We start from the raw sequence: 21,775 nt of genomic DNA on the forward strand, positions 1-21,775 counted from the left end.
CCTACAGCAAAAGGCTCCAGGAAATCAATCCAGTTTACCAAAAGAAAGGGGAAGGATGTAGTATACAACTGGTCAGAGAAGGATCTTCAGTCACACAAAGCTACTGCAAGAAGCTGTCTGTTGCAAGAAGCAAAAACTGAATGCGCGCAGAACTAGAAACATAGCATGTATCTTTAACAGCAAGAGGGATTCACCAGTGAGACAAGTGACTCAAGCACCAGGGTGAACCGTGTATTTCAGTAAATCATGAGTGGATCTTTTCACAGAAGATAGTTTCCTACATCAAGAACCCCTGTATTGAACTTGAAGAGGGAAATGCTTCAGGGAAATCCAAAGATCTGTGTTATGTTGAGATCACTCTAAGCAATCATAGCCACATCTTCTGGACATAAAAACTCATGACTCAGTTAACCTCTAAACTTACCAGCCATGTCCGATTGTGCAATATTTATTCCTGTTTATATCACAAGTAAAGCAAACTAAGCACTTTGTGCTCCTACCTCAGTGTGTGCAATTACTTCCTAGATACCACGTAGCTACCACTGTGGCAGGAAAGGCAAGTTGCTGATTAAAACTTGCTAGTTAGAGACAGGTCTTCTGAGGTCTATTCCATGTTCTGCCCTACATGCAACAGAGCAAATAATTCTGAGTGGCCAAGCCTGAACATGTTGTCTGCTCTCTAGAAGGCTAAAATTAGCATGCTGCAGGCAAACAGCTTTCTCATGATCTTTCTACAAAGGAGGCACCTCAAATCAGAGCTGATCTGCTGGATTTCATTGCCCTTATTCCATTTCCCCACCTGCAAAATGGGGATTGACTGCCAAAAAATGGATAGTTTACGTCTTGTGGGATGACTATGAAGTATCTGCACTTTGCTTCCAGGGGCAGTTAGAATCATGATATTATTGCAAGGGATGTTTGAGGGTTGGGGAAGGCAATGTCCCAACTAGAGTTTACAGCAGTAAACTCACCCTGCAAAAAGAGGGAAGTACAGGAGGTCGGTGATGAGAGCTGGGCTGGCTGCAGAGGGCTAAATCCTCACTATCTCCGATGAACCCAAAGAGAGACTTCAGCAGGGAAATGCCTGCCCTGTCCCCTCGTTGATGGTCTCTCTCCCTCTCAAGGCCTCCTTTTCTCTTTAAGGAGAGATTTTTTTGAATCTGCTTGGGGAGAAAACATTAGGGTGTCTCCTCTATTTGTGACAGTCCTTTAAGACAACCCTTCCCAGTTCTTTTCTCACTAGCACTAACGGGGTTTTACAGCTGGAGTGTCCTCTCCTGTGACCAAATGCCAAGAGGAAGGGCTGCGATGCCAGAACCTCCTGAATTACTGCCAGGACATTCTGAATCTCCCAGTTCAGTTTTCCAGCCGATTGAGAATCACTGCAACTGGAAAAGATAGCAAGGAAGCTCAAGCTGCAAGAGACAGGCTAAATTCCCTTAGACTGGCCAGCAGCAACAGCCATCTAGCCAAGACACATGCCATTGGCTGTCAAATCCCATTAGACGTGGGATGATGCACATTGAACAGTAACATCTATCACAAAGCTAAGTGCATGACCTGCTTCAGAGAGAGCTGATCCTTTCATTTCCACATAGGAGTGATCCTGTGAGTGGACACTGTACCTTAGTACCATGACTTAGGGGATACCTCTGTGCAAGTCATGGCTAAAGATTTAGGGGAGGAACCCATGGCCCATGCACAGGAAGGTGACTTTCTGGTGGACACTGCCGGGTTGCAAAAGGAGCAGGGAGTGGGACAGGAACATGTGTACCCACACCCCCCAGAAGAGTAAGCACTTTAGAACTTGCATGTATTTGCTTCCTTTCTGGTGCCAGTGTTAACTTAACCTTCTTACCTGTTTCCACAACCTCTTCTGCAGTTGAATCAGACTGTTAATATCAGCTTTCAAAGCTGCACAGTCAATTCCCCAAACCTCCCATCAATCCTACTTGTATCCCAGGTCCATAGGCTAGAGCAGAGGGAACAGATGCAAAAGAACAGCCATCAGCCTCTTGTTGCATTTTTTGCCTTTTGCATGTAAGTTACACTGTGGGTTTGTTTTTTTGGGTTGTTTTTTTGTTGGTTTTTTTTTTTTGGTGTGGCTTACATGTTATGGTCTCCAATGCCCTGGTCCTATTCCAGTGTTGCTACACAATCGCATGCTTAGGCTCCTACAGTCATCATTTCTCATGGGTTGCAGAAAAAGGAAGATGCACAAGTCTTAAATTTACTTCCTCAGTAACAGAAAGTGGTCTTACCTTCCACATTTTTGCTGAAAGTCTTTAGCTGGGGGCAGAAAAAGGGAATCAGTCTACTGCAAAGGGTCTAAAATCACTTGTGTTTCTATGCCTGTGTTTCATATGAAATAGAAAGGATGTATATTTAAGTAGCACCCTTTTCCAAATCACACATGAATGACAGAAATAACTATATTTCTCAAAGTGCAGGTGCTTTGTTTCTCTAGGCAGCACATTGGGCTTATTCTTTCAAGGTTTTCAATACACACAGCATTAGATATTGAGTTAAGAAATAAAAGCTAGATGTTCTTGTTCAGTTTTGTTTTATTAGCACAAGAAGCTTTCTTATCTACTGAGAAAACACACTGCAGGCTGACAAAGCTAGTACAAGGAACAAATTCTGGGAAAAATAAACTAAAATTGTTATTAACAAAACTATGACTCTTAAATCTCCCAAACCACATTTTTGCTCATCATCAGTGACTCACCTCATCACCTCAGTGACTCTCTCAGCTTTAACTGAAGCCCAAGAACTTGAACCTAACCACCCCTAAACAAAACAGACAAAACCCAGTTATTTCTAAGGTGGAACATGCCAATTATGCTTAATTGGCCAAATCTAAAGATTCCCCTTAGAAGCTGTCAATTAACCCTTCTCGGCAATTTTTATCATTATACAAAGTAGCCTCTTCATACCCCACAAAACAGAAGAAACTATCCACAAAACCCAGCAGCTCCAACAATGAAACAGAAATCGAGCATAAGCACTGTAAGGTCTGTACATGTTGCCGTTGTGCTAAGCAAAACATTTGTCCGTATGTATCAATGACATGAAACTCTGCTGGCAGAGGCTAAAACAAACATTGCTAGTTTTATGTAGCAAACATCTAGGTTTGTGTAGGTACCAAATTTTCATCTCCTATGAATCAGGCTATCTCATTTCATATGAACTCAATAAGAAAGTGATAAAAAACCCTACATGTATCTCAGGTCCACAGGCTACAGCTATGTTAAGAAAGTGTCCTGCTTCTACCTTCATCCTGATTAGGACATTCATAGTTGTGGTGAAACATTTAACATCTGTTTTAACCAGATTTGAAACAATGCATAAACTTTAAAGACTATATTTTTATATGTCAACAGTGTCACTTATTGAAAATAGGAAGGATTTAAAAAATGTGACTTAGAATCGTAGAATCATTTTGGTTGGAAAGGACCTTTAAGACCATCAAGTTCAACTGTTAACCTAGTACTGCATATTGCTCTTGATACTATTTTCACTGAATATGATGAGCAAATCTATTATTATATTGTTTTGACCAGAAGAGGGAAAGCTAACAGAAACATGGATACTGATTCTACAATTAATTAAAAAATCTTGGAAAAATAAACTTGTAACAAATTTGACCTAGAGGGTTGCCAGCTACACTTTGTCTACAAGATCAGTCATAATCAAACTTGTTTTGAAAGTCCAAATTGACAGGTCAGCTCTGATGGAGACGGTAGGTTTCTTATTTTCTCAATTTCTGAAAGTTCATTGAAAAGAAGCATATGTAACAGGAAAGCATCACCAGCTTTACATGCCCCCAAACTCTGCTGGGTATCTGCTCAAACAGCAACACTGTTGGGAATGCGATCTGGGGAAAGGTAGTAGTAAGGAAGCTTTTTGTTCTTGTTGCGCTCGGTGATGGTGTTGACGATCTCATCCAGATTCTTGCGGAATTTTGCCATAGCCTCTTTCACTGGCTTCTCCACAAAGTGTTCATCTGGGTACATGCCCAAAAACAGCTAATTGAAAAACACCAAGAAATCATGGTTTGAGAAAGCAAAGGCTCTTCTGTCTCAGTGTTATGTCATCCAGCAGAACAACACCCAGAGCTCCACAAATGCTACTTTTAAAATAGTACAACCAATATTTAAGCTAGCCTAAGCTGGCACTGCCAACGAAAGATGCTGTCCCATCCTCCCTCCATCACTGGCTGCTTCTTTGCATCCCTGCATCTTTCTGTACAGTTGGTTCAGGTGTCTATGTGGCACCACCTCCACCTGCAGGGAGCTGATCCACTGAAAAATAAGCACTTTTTTCAGGGCAGTGGTCAGCCAGATCAGTTTCCCAAGCCAGATCTCTGTGCAGCCGCTCAAACATTTGTGCTGCTACAGAAAAGTACAGCATGGGAATCAAATGAACAGCCAGGGATGAAAAAGGAAGATGACTGCTTCTTTCAGTGACAGTGGAAGTTTCTGTTGACTTAAAACTGTCCTTCAAAGTTCAACGTGACAGTTGCTTTAGTCAGTTTGGACTCTAAGGGTGCACTGTATACTGCATTGCCAATATGCATACTGGCATATTACCTGCTTTAGGTAACTATTTCCCATGAGACTACGCATACTACTAGCTTCTCACCTGAAATCTGCTTTCTTCTTAAAGAGAAACTTCATTTGAAGTACCCTCTGCCCACCATCTTCCATTTAAGGATTTCAAAACACATCCTCCAGACACAGCCCTTGAGTGAGACAACCAAATACCTACAACCCCATTTTACATGAGGGAAATGGCTATAGACCACGCCTGCAAGGCCTCCCACAGGCTTGTTTTGTTTGCACTCCACATTAGCCAGGCACAAGTCACAACTGTAGTGCACATGGCACTGGGGTAGATTTTTCCAAAGGAACAGGACATGGGGACACAGCAGTGGTGTAGCTTCTCCACCAGCACTTCTGTGGCACAGAGTGGAGAAAACCCTTGTGCCTCTTCAGCCCTCTTCCTCCCACACCAGCATCCTTACTTGGCAGTACCATGCTTGAGCTTAGAAACTTTCATTTTGGCTGAAACACAGCCTCAGAGTAAAAATACGACTTCCTGCTCAGAGCTGGTTTGCATCTGGCAGAACAAGGGCAAAACCACACCACCGATACATCTCCACAGAAAGGCAAACATGGTCAAGTCAAGCACAGACCAGCACTACAATCTAGTGAGTCCGTGTGGACTTGCCACGGCCCTTGTGGTCTCACGTACATCTTCACCACCTAGAGAAGGGACGTTGACTTACTTCATTGTCCTGGAATTGGCTCAAGGCCCAGACAGCTCCAAGATGCCAACAAGAACGTCCCCTGTCTGGCAGACTCTCCACAATTTGCTCAATGGTGACTGTCCCCTTTTCTGTCGGAGGAGGGCAGCGCATTGTTGGTGGGGCATTGGGAATCCAGGAACACCAGTCATACTGCACAACAAAGCAAGACAGTACAGTGAAAAGCTACAGTGGCTGGTATTTAGGAACACTGCAAAGAAAATCAGGAGTCTTGACACCAGGGAGTTTGCTTCTGTAATATGAGCCCCTCAGAAAGAGAAGATACTAACTAAAGGACAGAGAGATGCTCTAGAGAAGGACTGAAGGAGACAAGGAAGTCCCTGCTGTCTTTCTCAGGATCTCACAAGGGAGAGAGTCGGGTTGTCTAAATGGGAGTAGTTATTCTGCTAACCACAGGCATGTGCCACACAGCCCAGATTCACCAGCCAGGCTAAGGACTTAGCTATTTTATTAAACAAAGATCTCTTCTGATAATCTGAGATGACCTCGATAAAAAAAACTTATAACTGATAAAATCTCCTTTCTCCAGTTGATTCTTTTCTGCAAAATTTGCTCTAAGAACATGCCCACAGTACTGTGGTCGAGCAGTAAGAGAGGCAAAGGATGCTGGTGCATCATGGAATGGCATGTGGATGTGGCCATGGTGAGTGCCAGTCTGGGAACTCAGAATCACTTCTGGCCTGCTTCAGTGTTGTGGGATGGTGATGTCTCAATTTTGCTTCAGATATGACCCCGAGATTTGCCACCATCTGAGATGTTGCACTTACCATAACTCTTTCTTTTCCAAGCACTTTTTCATTACCTTCATACATATCCCCTGCCCTCCCTGAGGGGAAGTCCCATTTCAGCTGTGTGCCATGCTTACACTGTACTCCATCTGTTCTCTCCAGCGCATAGCCATCTCCTCCTACCCTCTGCCCTCTCTCTCTGCCATTTTTTCACATGGCTGAAGACCCTTTTGCCAATGGGCTGAATATCCTCTGCATACCAAATTCCCCCTCTCATTCTCTGAAGGCTCTCTGCTAAACCCTAATAGCCTGGGCAATATTAAGAGATGGTTTCTTAGTGGTACTTGAACACACAGGATTTCCTGAGAGGAAGGCTAGGAGATGTCTCAACCACTTGTAACGACAGGTTAGAAGTGAATAGTCACAGAGGTCCCTGGTCATGGATGTGGCACAGGAGTAGTGTGGGTTCACTCAACACCTGACTCTAGACCTGCTCCAGGGCTTCTGCCCTGCTGGGGTGGACAGAAGGGTCAACACGGAGAGTGATGTGAGATGTGTGATGTGTCTGAGAATGATCACCATAGGATAGATGGTATCGCTGCTTATCTGTGAGATCATCCATGCCTGAAGCTGGAATATGTGCCAAAAAAAAGCTCACAGAATCATAGAATATCTCAAGTTGGAAGGGACCCATGAGGATCATTGAGTCCAACTCCCTGCTCCTTGCAGGACTACCTAAAACTAAACCATATGACTAAGAGCATCGTCCAGACGCTCCTTGAACTATGACAGGCTTGGCACCATGACCACTTCCCTGGGGAGCCTGTTCCAGTGACAGACCACCCAGTCAGTGAAGAAGCTCTGTGCAGTACAGACTGACAAAGAGATTTGCTTCTGGCTATGAAGTCTGCTTTCCAAAATGCCTTAATGTTGGAAGAAATAGCATTCGAAAGGCAAGCTGTTACTATAGCTTCATGGTAGATACACGTCAGTAAAGCCAGGCAGGGATAACACAGGCTATCAGTACGTGACACATTAAACATCATAGAGGAAGCTCAAAGTTGCCAGTTGGCTCGCAAACTCAAGAAATGAGCAGCAATGCCCTTTCCATGCATTGGGAATATTAAGCACATTGGTGTTTTTGAAAACTTGACCATACATGACCACAGCACAGATCCTCACAGATGTATTGCTTCAAATTTCTACGTATGTCAGTGGGAGTATCTAGATATCATTGAAGATCTGGACTCTTGTCCCACTGACTTCAGTGAGACTTTACCTTGTAGAGGCTTGTCCGTGCTGCTGCAGAAAGTAGAAGCAGAGATCCTCAGATGTGCAAGGCAGCTTTCAAGTAGTTAACTCAGGACTCTTGGTAAGTGCTCCATTAGACCAGCTAGATTACTGTACTGCTGGGACTGAGCTGGTGGAAATAGCCAGCTGCACCAACTCAAAGACAGATGGCACATGTAGCTACACGAACTGCAGTCACAGCACTGCGCTGTACTGCACATGTTCCCTAAGCCACATCTGAAAATGGGATGTATGCTGCTTTGGCACAAGCACACTGCCAAATTAGCGGAGTTTACAACAGCAACCCATGGTAGTCACCTGTGCATGCACTCACAGCAAATGCAAAGTAAAGCCACTAAGCATAACTCATTGCATTTCATAGAATCACAGAATGGTTTGGGTTGGAAGGGACCTTAAAGATCATCTAGTTCCGACCCCCCTGCCATTGGCAGGGACACCTTCCACTACACTAGATTTCATTGCAGAATGTGCCACAGACTACCAACACATATCATATCCAGGCAGTTCAGGTGATGTTTGGAAAGCATGGTAGTTAGACTGTGCACCTGAACTCTTCAGCATTTCTGAAAGGGGTCTTAGCAACCCATTTAAATGCTTAAAAAAATTGTTCCCCATAATAAAATTATTAAAACTAAAATATACAAGTTAGAACCTCTAAATTTAAGCTTTGGTACATATTTAGGACTCAAAATGCCTTTCTCGGCTTCCAAAATACTTCAGTTTCCAGAGTCTTCATGGGGATTTGCAGATGGCTCTGAAGTTATTTTGACCAGAAAGAGTAATGTAATGTCTGTACATCTACTAAAAAACATTTCTCAGACCTTGCCCTGGTAGATGCACCTCCCAGCCCAGAACGAAGAACAGTCTTCCCAGAAATTCCTACCTGACCAAAATTCACAGCTGCATGCTGGGCTGACGTGGTGAATATTATCACCGTGAGATATTCTGCTAGCTTCTCTCGTGTCTTGATCGTCTTAGGAAACCCTAAACAAGGGAGACAAAAAGCCTAAGTAACCCAGTTATGAAGTAACACAGTTACCCATTAGTAATCAGCTACTCAAAAGGCATGAGTTAGAGGACCGTGCAGCAGTCACTGAAGAGCAGGGCATTCTCTTTCTGAATCTTGCTGTGTGGTCTAATAGGAGCTGCTCAATCTCTCTGTATCTTGGCTGTCCAGCTGTAAAAACAGAGTGATCCTGCCTTACTTCATACAGGTTTGTAAGGCATCACCACTGTCTGCAAAGTATGTGGCGTTCCTTAAGGGAAAGGCAAACCATAATTACAACTTTAAAAAATACTGTATCCCTGTCCTCTCACCCTACCTACCCTGCAGCAAGGAACCCAGAGAGTCCACAGGGCAGGGGTCTCAGATGCTCCCTTTTTCTTCAGTCTGCAGTGCAAGCAGGGAAGGTTCATGCCAAGGGGCAAATGACCATGTGCTTGTATTTATAAAGGTCCGAGGCTCAACGATCAAGTGCACTGCGAGAAAGAGTGCAGGGAGAGCTTATTTGCTGAAAAGGGAAGTGAGGAAATGAGAACTTCTGAAACAACAGAATGAGGAACAGAAATAGTTGCATCAAGCTGTCTCTGAAGGGGGATAATTAAATGGAGCTATATAAAGAAAGAAGGGAACAGTCAGGGACTAGGGAAATATTTTGCTACCAAAGCACCCCCAAGCCTGTATCTCTCCTATCCCCACTACATCACAGTCTGTGCTGTACTCCCTATCCCAGCCCAATGTCACCACAGGTCCCAGGATACCTAGAGACCTGTCAGCACCCTGGGGTGAGCTGCCCCTGCTCAGGCTGCCCATGCCAGCTGCTTCACATCTCCACCACAAACCTGATGCTGATGTGAACTCAAACCTGAGAGGGGGAAGAGGCACATGGTAGCTCTGGCCAGCCATCAAGCCCAAAGAGGAGAGGATGCACCATCCCCTCCTGTATCCTGAAATCCTAAGCACACTGGGGTCATCTTTAAAGGGGCTTGGCACGCTTCCAGTCAGAGCAGCCCTCCCCGGGCAGGAATGGAGACTGGAGGGGGAGCCTCAGGTGCAACAACCTTCCCAATTTATCCTCCTTCCATTCTTTACAGTCCCAGCCAAGTCCACCTGCTCTCTGCCCCAGCCCTTAGAGCAGCAGCAGTGCAGACAGGGATGCTGCAGGCCTGGCAGGTTTACCACCTGTAGTGGCAGTCCTGCCACCAATGGTGCTTGTGGCATCCCACCCCCAGAAAGGCTCAGTACTCGTCCTATATCAAGATGCTTAGGTCAAGCATGACGTTCCTACTAGCAGGCCATTTCTAAGCTTTTCCTAAGAGACAACTAGACAAACAAAAATGATAGCAACTAGGTGTCCCCCAATCCTTTGCTTGTCCAGGCAGGTAGATCCCAGGAGGCTGTTATATACCAGTGCATACTGGTAATGAGTGGAAACATCACAGTTTTGCCTGGAGGTCTCACACACAAACATGTGTGCATGCAATGCCAAAGCCATCTGCCCCGGATCACTGAACAACAGGGGTTTCTAGATGTAAATCAGTCAGGACAGTATGAAGAATCCCCATCCACCTGTATAAATTCCTGAAAACCTGTTTGGACAAAATGTGAGTGGAAGAAAAAAACATGTTTAGGCAAAGGCAGGAGAGTGTTAACTCAGGGGGGAGAATAGAGCCATGTTATGGGTGAGAGGTCCCACAGCCAAGTAATGTTTGCAAGAAATGAGAAGCAGTGAGAGGAGACAGAGCAAAGGAAAATATGTCTTGGAAAGAATTATGAGTATCTTCTCTTGAAGAGAGCAGAACAGCTCAATGACAACATACATGCTGAACAAATGAGAAGCGCAGCAAGATACTCCTGCAGAAGTTCTTACTTATTCTTATTTGATGCAAGGTTTGGAGGAGAGGGTTCAAGGGGGTCTCGCTGCTCCTTGTGATTTCTATCAGTCTGCCTGGTGGTTCCAAAAGCACATACAGACAGCTCCTCCCATGATGCTTAAAGCATGAGCAGACAAGATCAAAGGACCGATCCCCAGTGTACAGAAAATTACACGAGTTGCCCAAGTTCATGGAGAGAATCTGTGGCAAAGGAAGGAGCTGTCTCCTGAGGGAGGGAGGGCCTGATCCAGGGTCTCACACATAAAACTGAGCATCTTTGGGCCAAGAAGGGAGAGGGTCTCCAACAGCTTAAGGCATGCTGTGCATGCAGCATTGCTGTCAGCAGGGAGTCAACAAGCTGCAAACCTGGCTGGGCCATCATACCTTACCTGAGGCCTTCACGCCCCTCATCCCATAGACGTAAATGTCTTTGACGAAGGCCTGGAGCTCCACATCCTCACACACCACCTCATCACTCTCATAATAGATGTGAATCACATCCTCTGCAAAACTGCAGACACAGGAACAAATGAACAAGACAAAATGAACAGGAGAAAGCAAGTCTGCCATTCCCTGAAGACCTTCTACTGACCTTGCAGAGGAGCAGATGCTACACAAGGAGAGAGAGAAGATCAAGAGCAGGTCTCAACACCCCCCTACCTCCTTCCCACAAGCAGTGGGAATGCACATAGGCAACTTTGATTCATATCTGACTGCAGCATCACTTCCTCCCCCAACAAAAAGATGTTGGACCACAATGCATCCTGTGAACAATCCTGTGCGCTTTATTCTCTTATTTGAGGCTTTGCTCCTGCTCAGACCTCTGTCATCACATCTACATCCTTTTCTTCACTTAATACAGACTCCCTCTGGCCTATCCACAAAGCGCTCACACTGAGAACAGGGGTTCCCAAACTGTGATACAGGCACCACCTCCTGTATGTGGGACACTCCGAAGCTGCTCCTGAATACCATTCAAATAGTTAACCCCCTCCTAATGCTCATCCTTTTCACAAAACCCAAGTGGCACACTCCAAAGTGGGGGTGGCCCAGGAAACTTCTCTTGGGGAGACGAGCTCTAGAGCTTTTTCCTACACCCACTGCATACAGCAGACATCTCCTCCCTGTTCAGTTCCTCTTCTCAAAATCCCTCTTTCTATAAAAGCTTCCCAGGCTAACTCATCTCAGAAAGAAAGGCTCTTGAAACACTAAGATAATAGGAACAGTTTTTTTACAGAAAGCAGTAAAAAACAGGTAAGCCTGATTGCCTGAAGATTTGCGTTTAATGCTGTATGACTGGTTAACTGAGCTATGCTGAGATATTCTGTTAGCTCTGCAGGTACCTATAATCTCTTGCTAAATATTCTGACAACAACCCATAGGGTGAAACATTTGACTGTGGAAGATGACTGATGGGATTAAGAACTGTTATCCAATACAGATTTCTCCCCTAATAAGCTATAAATCTATTGCAATTTGGAGACCTTTACATGTCTGTAAATGTGGTTTCTATTAGCCAACCAAGTCAAGAGTTGTTACTGAGGCAGACACACAAGTGCATAAACAGCAAGAGTTTAAGTAATTTTGGCTTCCAAAGGAAGTCAAAGGAAAAGAAAAATCCTGCAACATGCAGACATAAAGCTGCCCTGCATGAGCTGTGCCTCCATCACCTGGCAGTTGTGCCAAATACATACAGAAGGTAATCCTTCTCTTACACAACGGCAGTATTTTAGACCCCCTTCCATGCAAATATAAATTAGTATATGAAGTGTGGATGAGGCCTTTTGGGTTGGAATATCTTTGGGTTGGAATATCTATCTGCAGTTAGATCAGAAATAGGAAGCTAAGTATTAGAGAAGAGGTTTAAAAAATTTGCCATGTGAGCCTCATTGTTTCTGTAGGGATAACCTTATCAGCTTTCTTAAGTCTAGGCCATCTGCCACATGTTAAGCAATGCTGGGGATAGAAGTTATTTTATCAAAAGAGTGGAGACTGACACCCCTGCAAAGTGTAGGAGATTCATGGTGACTAGACACATGCATGACCATGGGTTCATGGGTCAGGATATCACACACTCAAAAGGGTACTATCCACGCCATTTATAAACCAAATTATTCACTTACGAAGAATCTCTCAGCCAACTTTGAGGCAGTGTAACATCTTCCTCCAGCTAGGTTAACACCCACAGTCAGACTAAACTGAGTTGACTAAGTACTATCTGGTACTTGAAAAGGCATATCTCAATCAGCAAAGAAAACACAGGAAAGAGAAGAGGGACAAAAAATGGACTAAATCAAGAAAACAACCACCGAAAAGTTATAACTTCCTTTTCTCTCAAATGGGCACTAACAATTGCAGGAAATATTGCAAGATAACCCCTTGCCAAAACACAGAGAAAGCACAGGAGACAAAAATGTACCCAACACTTTAAACATTACGCTTGCATTATGAAACCCCTACTTTGTGTACACAAAAGATCTGATTTTTAATGAACATGCTTTTCAAAAGCCATGTGACCAGAAACAGCTGCATATTTATCAAGCAACTTATGCCATGCAAAAACACGTTGTTTGTTAAATGAAATGCCACTGTAGAATAAAACCCATAAGAATCATTCCATCCTGAGGCAGTGTTTCATCTCTGAAAAGGGGCCACGTTTGTGTGGTCGAGCAGCCTTGCAGTATCTCTCCTGACTCAGAATTGCTGCCCTTCCTGACAAAACTTGGGCCGTGTAATTTTAAGGCATTTTAAAAAAGGTTTTTCTTGAATCAGTTAACTCCTAATTTATTGAGTTTCAAAACAAAACTCTAATGCAAGCCAAGCTTACATTTCCAGTCCAAAAGAACCTTGATGAGCTCATGTGGCTGGCTCAGAGAGCTAGGTTCTCTCTTGGTTTGTGCATAGCTAAAAAAAAAAAAAAGGTAACTAAATTCCCTTTGCAGGGCTAAATTCCAAGTCACTAAACTCTGTGAAATCCTATAGAAGAGTACATAACTTATAAAGGGGCCTCTGAAATACAGAATGCAAGAAAACAGGGCTGAAAAAAAAACAGGAATTAAGAGTCTTTCAAGGGTGTGTGCTTGACTATATATTTTTCCTCAGATGAGCTATGCTGGATGGAAAAGTCACCATGTGACTAAACAGCCCAGGTGCTGTTCACAAGGCTATGATGAAAAGCAAAGCGAGCAGAGAGAAAATAAAGTCGTGTCTCTGTGACAGTGACTTTATTAGCCATATCTAGAACTACAGTCTCTTACCTCTTTATAGCCTCCCAGACTTTAATGCCGTCATCCCGGTAATAGTAGTAGGGGATATCCTCTTTGCTGTCCATCCCTTTAGCTTTGATCTCCTCAGGGAAGCAGAGGGAGCTATAAGTCAGATCCTTCATTGCTTTCTGCACCATTTGTACATGTCCTCCTCCACCTGTAGCATTTGCCTGCAGGAAGAATGGCAAGACAGGAACAGTAGGAGATTATGTTCACTTTGCACTGAGACTGGCTTTCCAAATTTGCAGGAGACGGCATTCAAAATGCTGTTGAATCTGTTTTTCAAGGAGGAAATGACATCTCCACACAAACAAGTACTGAACTGCAGAGGTCTGCTGCAACTGTGCATTTTGACTTCAGAGATTTCACACCTCTCCCATAAATCACTGTTAATATCCACATTTTCTCTGTAGATACAGCACCTGCTTATAATGGAACACAGTAATATAGCAGAGCAACATCAAAGTATCGAACCCAAAGCACTTTTTGCCAGCCCTATGCTCCAGAACTGGCGTGTGTGTGAAGGAAGGCAAGCAAGGAGTGTGTTAGAACAGGGCTTTCGCTAAATTATCCACTGCTGCTACAGAGTAGTTTAGGAGAACGCGTTTAGGGATGCAGGCTACTGTTAGCCACCCCGGCATTTAAGTCAGGAGATCAATCCTGCTGTGTGGCTACTGATGAGGATTGGCCAGAGTTTCAGTATATCTGGAAAACACAGTGTGTCCACAACAAATAGCACTGCAAAACTCTGTAGATAATCACTGCACAAAAGCTCCTAAATGTTGCTTTTCTAGCATATGATGTTAGTGTTGTAGCAGTAGTCAGCTTACGCTTGTCCTCCAACTGGATGTTCATCTACATTGGAACTGACAAATTCTGGAACTCCAGGATCCCGCTGGCAGGTCTTAGCCACACACTCATCCCACATACATGGGGTACAGACATTATGCTTTTGTTCAAAGGGATAGGAGTGCCTGCCAGATCTCCACAGTCAGCAGTGGAGTACAGAAGACAAGGAAGGTGCCTGGATTTAACCTCTCTTTTCTCCTTGGGTGAAAAACTCCGGAGCATGGAAGCTATTTTTAGTCTGGTGCCAGAGATGTAAGGGGGACAGAGTTGTCCTGAAACACAGGCTCTCTCTTTGGAAGGACTTCTGAAACTTTCGCAAACTTCCCATTTGCTGCTAGTGTGTTGTCACAGAGAATGCTGCATGCCAACCTGTTGCAATTCCTAGATGCAGCATGCCATTTCTGGGGGGGCCAAGGGAGGAAGAGCTGGAAACATGTTAAATACCAGTGCACTCAGATTTCGATGTTCAGATTTGACCTAAGAGCTGCACTGCAGTCCATGATATACAGCTATGTTTCACTGACTCAGACAAAGCTGAGTTTTAATCCTAGCAGATCTGCTGTTTATAGCAATTTGAAAAGACAGGCTGTTATCCACACCCATTATTTGTGGGCTTAGAAATGTATCTTACCTACACGACTTTCTCTGATGCAAATTTCCTTTTGCAATCCACCCTGCCCCAAGATGAATAACTGAGTACTTAAAAGAAATTGGGGACTTAACTGTGTGCATACATGTGCAGGGATATATGTGCATATTGTGTTACCTTGCGCTCCTACACTCATACCGAAAAGCCACATCAGCTATGAGTAAGTGAGATAGACTCACTACTGACATTGGCCAGTTCTGAATTGGTTACTTAAAAGTAAAAGATAACATCTTTAGCACAACAAGGCATCAGTTCTGTGTGCCAGTTTCTCAGGTGATATTAGTTATGTTTGCCCTTTAGTAGAAAGGTCAATAAACAAGGCAATATGTGGTGGTTAAAGGATAAAAACAGACATGGAACCATGAAGAACACTGAAGATTCGCAAAGGGGATTACTTACCTTGTCAAAAAGGCCACATTCACAGATAAGCTGTTCTCGGGCTTTGGTATTGATGGCTATTGTGAACCGCACGTGGGGCACCAAGAGCTGTGAAATGGGACAAACAATGAAAGAAGGCAAATTCTCTGATTGAATTCAACAGCAGCCAGGTGTAAAGTTTGAAGTCCTGGAAGTCCTGGTGGCTTAGCTGTATGTTGCCGTGCAGGGCAGCCAGCCAAATTATCTCAGCTGAGCTGTCACCAGGACTTCCTTTTGGTTTGCCAAACAAATGTGATAACCTCCCTGACCAACAGACATCCCTTCATGCAAGAACCAACCTTGAAGAGGGGATGTACAGCAGGCAGCTGCCGGAACATAGCTATGCTGAACACCTCTGAGACTAAGTGTGTCCGTAAGAGATGCGTTACTGTCTGATGGATGTGGAAATCAGATGAGCGAACCCAAATTTTAGCTAGCAGCCAGTCATATGCTGCATCTGAAGGAAGGAATATGGGATTGTCTGGCCCAGGCTTTTGACCAAGCTGAAAGATATAAAAAGAATACAAACCCCCAAGTCATTCATGTTTAAGATGAGACAACAAGCAATGTGTCCCTTTAAATTCCCTGACAGTAAGCCCACCTGGATTGCAATGGGTACAATTTTATTCTCCAGATTCTTATACAGCAGAACGATGGGTGCAGCTAAGTACTGTATTGTGCATGGATCTGTTTTATTGGCATCCACACCATCCAGCAGCTCGTAGTCCACAATGAAAATGTTTCCTTTCTGGAGGAAAAAAAAAAAAAAGCATGATGTGTTTTAACGCAGTGCAAGCAGCAAGGCTCGGAACAAAGGCTGGGAATCTTGGCCAGAGGCTGTCTTGTGCCCTGTGGTTCTGAGTGGCCACTGGCCCACCCTTGCTCATGGTGGCTCAGGGATGATGTCACTGAGACAGCAAGCACCCTTACACAAACTACCCGACTTGTGTCTGCTGAATCTGATAGTGAGCCTTTCAGCGAAGAGCGACTATGTATTTGGCATTCATGCAGTGACACTAAGATGCAAACAAGTTTCACACTGCCAGCTAAAGAGACCCCCACGTTCGTCATACAGACAAAAGCAAGGCACCACCCTTGCCAACCCTTCTTCAGCACGTTAGTTCAATTCTGTGGGTGACAACAGGGTAAGACCCTACCAGGAAAGGGAGAGGCACTTTCCCCACTCTGAGGCAGTCAGTCAATCCCTAACCTTTCAGAGGAAACCACTGAAAAAGGACCCTTCACCTCCTGGTGACATGTCTTTAACTGGACCTGGAGAAAGGCATGGCCTGCAGCTCCAGGATAGCAGGAGAAAACAGTCAACAGAAGTGTTGCCAGTCTGCAGAGACAACCAGCTTTGCCATGACCAACCATACAGCCTGAAGAGAGGAGATGTGGCTGAAGGGAGTTAGAACAGGGTTGGGAGGTTAGAGGATATAAGAAGGAACAGATGTAGTCCAACCTGACTCAGAGCCGTACCTTCACTTCCTCCTCCAGGGTCAGGTTCCTCTCCAGACTGCATTCTACCATATCCATAGTCACAGGCAACTTCTTGGGTATCTCTGTGCACCTCTGGATCAGCACAGGATTGCATCCATTCAGGAACTGGTAGCCAAACATAAAATCTTCCTTCCAGTGCTGCATCACGTATTCTAAACGAAAAACAAGCCTGCAGCATCAATATCTGCATTGCATCAATATCCTACTGCATTGTAGGATTCCTCCCTTCCTCCCCAACTTTTGTTACACTGCACTGCAACTTTGACTGAAGAGAGTAGCAAGAAAAGCATTCAAAATTTGCCACCGAATTTTAAGAAAAATCACTTAAGTTAAATGAACAATGTAATCTTGGCTTTTCACTTTGAGAAGAATTAAATTGATAATAATTATTTTCTCCAGGTACAGAAGCAATGACGAGTAAAATATTCCACTCCTGTGAAAAATACTCTCTCCATCTGCAGGCCACCTTCTCAGGTCTTCCGTAATATCTTTAAATCTCACTCCTCAAATTCTTGGGATATGCAGTACAGAGGGATGAGTCCAAAAAGATGGCACAGGCAGAAGGGAAATACAGAGCAACATGGGTAGGAAAAGAACAGCAGTGGCTGGAGCAGTTCTCTTAGCTGGAGCTGGGTGAGGGACACTTGGGGAAGGATTTAGACTTTAACTCAGTAAAAATGCTCATTCATTGTTTTGCTTGTTTAACATTTTTTTTTCCTCTGTTTATTTTTCAACTGCTAATATAAACCCAGATTAACATATCTCGTTAATAAAATGCTAGTTTTGGGTACTCTGTCTCTTTACTATTACATATGTAGTACTACTGGATGTTTTCCACAATTGCAGTGTTCTGTTTCATAATGCCATGTCTCCACTTCAGCCTACAAGTTCAGAGTCAGAAAAAACATGATTAATGTGAAAAATCCCATTGGTGTCTTCAGGGGAAAAATGAAGCAAGTAAAGTCTTCCGCTATTGCCTATTTTCAGACAAGGCAGAACTTTTTCTGAAAGCAATTTATTTTTCTACAAAGGGTGAAAGGATGAAAAAGGTAGGCCTGAAGGAATGCAGGGCAGTGATAATTTAAAAAAAAAGTCTCAAAACTCACAATGCTTTCTAACAGAGTGGGGAAAAAAGTAAAGTTTACTTAAAGTTGACATTTACATCATCTCTGTCAATTGCATAATGAGTCTGGAGCTCTATCTAAAGTCTACACCAGGCAAAAAGTGACTCATCATCTTGGACAGAAACTGCATGACTGAGAAATGCCTTGAACTACCTTCTCCATTAGCCCTGTTTCTGCCAAGGCTTGCAAATAAGCAGATTCAGAGTTGCATTAATATAACTGAGACTGATGTTTAACGTTTAAAACTCACAGAATTGGCGCTCTCCTCATGAGTATGGAAATGTTATCAATGAAATTAATTGTAGATTATATCTAATTCCTGTGTTAAAAGTACTTTAGGAAGCAATCTTATTAAGCATAACAAATTGCTGTAATTAGTTTTTAATAGCTCTGGCCAGCTTGTGTGCTTTATTTCATACCCAAGACTGCAGAAATTACTCTTATTTCTGTTAACTGGTCCTTAGGCAGCCTGAAGAGGAGCAAAGCTTCAGAGTAGGAGGGAAAAGTAGTTTCCTTTGCAGAGTCTGAACAGGCCATTCACACACACTGGAGGAACCACACGCTAACCAACTTATAGTATCTGTGTATCTATTATATCCAATAATACAGTAAAATAAAGTAAAATAATGTAACCATGAGCGATAGTAGAAGGTTGGTGCTGGCTCACAAAACAAAGGCTTCCCAGCTCTGCTTTACAGAAAGGACAACATGAACTTCAAAATCCATGTCTGTCTGCAATTCTTTTACGTAACTGCTAAGATTTCCATATAGAAAAGGGTTAAAGAAAAGAAGTATTTTGTCTTTGACATCTTAATACTACATCAATGGAATTTTTAACAGTATGAACGATACTGCAGAAACTGAATGGCCTCAAATACAAAAATGAAACTCACACTCTTAGAGAAGGATTTTTGTTCTCTAGTAAGAAGATGTGAGTATGAAATCACAAGAACAGCAAGACATTTAATGCAGTATGCACAACTAATTCTGACACATTTTTGAAGAGAGATGACATTTTGGATAAATGCCACAAGCCTTTTCAGGCCTAACTCACACTAATTTCCGATAACAACCACGGTTCCTCAGGTTGTGGTCTGATGGCCCATCCTGGCTGCATCAGGACCAGGTGAAGAAGTTACAGCTCCCAGGTCACTCCCAGATCTTTGCAACCCGTCCCCAGATCTGCTGGCCTAACAGCATGCACTTTCATGCCTGAAACGAGTTCTGTCAGAATGATCCCTGTTGGGAACAATTTACCACTGAAAAAAATTTGAGCTGCCCCGTGTCACTGACACAAATGACCCATGAGAACTGACTGAAGGGAGCTACAGGTGAGGTTACGACAGCAGAACTGAGGCCATGGTACCCTCCCCATGTCAGGACAGGGACGAGAAGCCAGGACTGTTAGCAGCAGTGCAACCACGACCGAGCACACGGCTGGGATCTCAGGCAACAGCCTTTGATCTGGTTTGTGTAAGAGGCCAGAGGGGTCACCCTGGTACTTGCTTTTAGCAGAAAACATTTTCAAATGTGCCTCTCTGCAGATTTTCCATGTATTTAGATGGCTGAAGTGGGAGATAGATGATCAAACTTTCAAAAATGCCTTAACAGCTAATATGCTCTGAAAGGCACTCCCACTAAGCTATCTCTAGGTTTAGAAGTGAAATACTTATGAAAATTTGTCCTATGGAACTTGCACATATCTGAAAATACATTTCTAAAAGCCAAAAGGGACTATGATGCCCAACTGGCCTGACCTCCAGTATAGCTCAGGGCAGAGAAGGTCACTGAGCAACTCCTAGTAATTTTAGTTTGCGTGAGATCATTGCTTCACTTTTTGGTCTTGTGGGCTGTTGGAGTGATCAGCAGTCTGAGATTACAGTTTATTTATGAAAAACCATGGGAGAGCAGAAGTGAGGGTCAGCCACTTCCATCCTAATCATATAACTTCCATCCTAATCATATATATTCAAGACAACTAAATAGTCATTCTACAATGCAAACATGAGCAAATGCTGATAAACCCACCAGAGATTGTGTTGCTGATTCTGACAAAGATCCTCTCAAAATCTGCAAAATCACTCCAGGAGGACTGGAACATGTGCATGAAACGGTTGACATAAAGATTCTCCATCCTAAAAGCAAAACAAAACAAAACACCTCAGAAAAAAATCAGCTCCAGCTTCCTCAATACCCTTCCCCATTCTCTTCCACCCTTTTATATACCTACACACAACAAATTTTACAGTGGTGGAATGTGAGATTGGTCACCCTACAGAATTAAATTTGCTGGCTGTACCTTTACCCACAAGCCTGAAAGGCATCTCAAGAGCCCAGTCCCTGCTACTGCATTTATTGAACTCCATTCTAGAGTTGTTCTTGACAGTCTACAATGGCTGTGCTTTAAGACCTATGTCATATAAAAACTATAGTCAGAAAAACTAGTGCTTCACACGTCATCAGTAGTTAGCATCTACTGAGAGTGCTAAGATCACTATTAGCACCAATTCAGAGAGGGGTATAGTGACACAAAGAGACTGAGTGATTCACATAAAGTCAGAGCAAACACAACCCAGGATCAGTCCAGACAGTGTTCCGAAACAGAGAACAGCTCCTGTAAGTCTCCACGCAACCAAGGCCAGACCAGACCCCTACAATGCAAGGCCTGAGTTTTTGAGAGATTTCTATTTACTTGGGCAGCTGTTTAAACTTGACACGCATCTTTAACCTCAGGAATCAAGTCACTTGGTTGCTGACATCACAAGAACATGGGGAGCTGGGAGCCAGAAACATTTGACTTAAAGTGCTAGTTCAGCAAAGTATTCTGTCTACAAGCCATTCAAGCAAGTTCACCTTGTATGAGATGACAAGTCCTAAATTGTTACATAAATGCTAAACTGTTGTTATTAAATAGAAGTCATTTGTTTTGACTTGAAAGCAAATAATGAATTTTAAAAAGAAAGTTGGTTTTCCACTACCACTTCAAATGCGCAAAGAAAAGCACACACACCACACAAAGATAAGCAGGGCAGATAACAGAGTAAAGAAAGGTCACAGTGTTGCAGGAAATACTACCAAACAGAATTTGAGGGAGGAAGAATCCCAGGAGGGTGGATTTATAATTAGTAAACTGAGACTGAGCCACCTTAAAAAGAAGTGGATTAGAAGTGGCTGAAGAGGACCAAAAGCCTGGAAAAACAGCAAGTGGTAATCTGGAGGAGGGCTCTAGACCAGCGTGACCATAACCTGACAAAGAAGCTTGCTTCTGCACTGAGCCCAGACAGGGTGCATGTAGAATGGACTGTTTCTGCTGCTGCAGAAGGCAGTCAAGGTTAAGAGGCGCCTGGAGGCATGTTAGGAAGTAAAACTCAGGCAACTATCTAGCCTGGAACAGGAGATGACCTCTTCAGAGGTCTCTTCACATCTGACAGGGACACAGAATGATTGTACAAGGATAAAAGGGAGGGTAGCTACTGGGCAGGACTTTATGGATAGATACTAGGTGTCTGAATCACAGATGAACTTCAAGAGGAAGCATGACCATGACCAGAAGTTTAAATTATTTTAAACAACATAACTCAGTAGCTTGAGAAGAGTTACTTGACACTGTCCATTTGAGAGTTTCCACTAAGGGTCCTGTAGAGCCTCTGCCCTCCTTCAGAGATACTCTGAGATCAGGAAACACTAGACACATGAACCAGCATGTACTGCTCCTCTCCTGCCAAGGG

General features: G+C 43.6%; 1 protein-coding gene across 3 annotated transcripts in view; it reads right to left on the bottom strand.

Annotated features, from left to right (window-relative positions):
• Positions 1 to 2,540: 2,540 nt before the first annotated feature.
• The window catches only part of ALOX5 (arachidonate 5-lipoxygenase), a 48,850-nt gene continuing 29,615 nt past the window's right edge, over positions 2,541 to 21,775 (bottom strand). For 2 of the 3 annotated variants that reach the window (XM_068399828.1, XM_068399827.1), the window contains 10 exons: positions 20,076 to 20,182; positions 16,903 to 17,075; positions 16,025 to 16,171; positions 15,723 to 15,926; positions 15,406 to 15,492; positions 13,500 to 13,678; positions 10,632 to 10,753; positions 8,252 to 8,352; positions 5,291 to 5,461; positions 2,541 to 4,028 (listed from right to left, as the gene is read on the bottom strand). In XM_068399828.1, coding sequence (XP_068255929.1) covers positions 3,849 to 4,028; positions 5,291 to 5,461; positions 8,252 to 8,352; positions 10,632 to 10,753; positions 13,500 to 13,678; positions 15,406 to 15,492; positions 15,723 to 15,926; positions 16,025 to 16,171; positions 16,903 to 17,075; positions 20,076 to 20,182 — 1,471 coding nt within the window. In that variant the 3' untranslated portion in view covers positions 2,541 to 3,848. The remainder of the gene's footprint in view (positions 4,029 to 5,290; positions 5,462 to 8,251; positions 8,353 to 10,631; positions 10,754 to 13,499; positions 13,679 to 15,405; positions 15,493 to 15,722; positions 15,927 to 16,024; positions 16,172 to 16,902; positions 17,076 to 20,075; positions 20,183 to 21,775) is intronic. The other variant, XM_068399829.1, reaches the window with a different exon arrangement.

The sequence above is a fragment of the Nyctibius grandis genome, chromosome 4 (genome assembly GCF_013368605.1).
Source record: "Nyctibius grandis isolate bNycGra1 chromosome 4, bNycGra1.pri, whole genome shotgun sequence".
Classification (NCBI taxonomy): domain Eukaryota; kingdom Metazoa; phylum Chordata; class Aves; order Nyctibiiformes; family Nyctibiidae; genus Nyctibius; species Nyctibius grandis.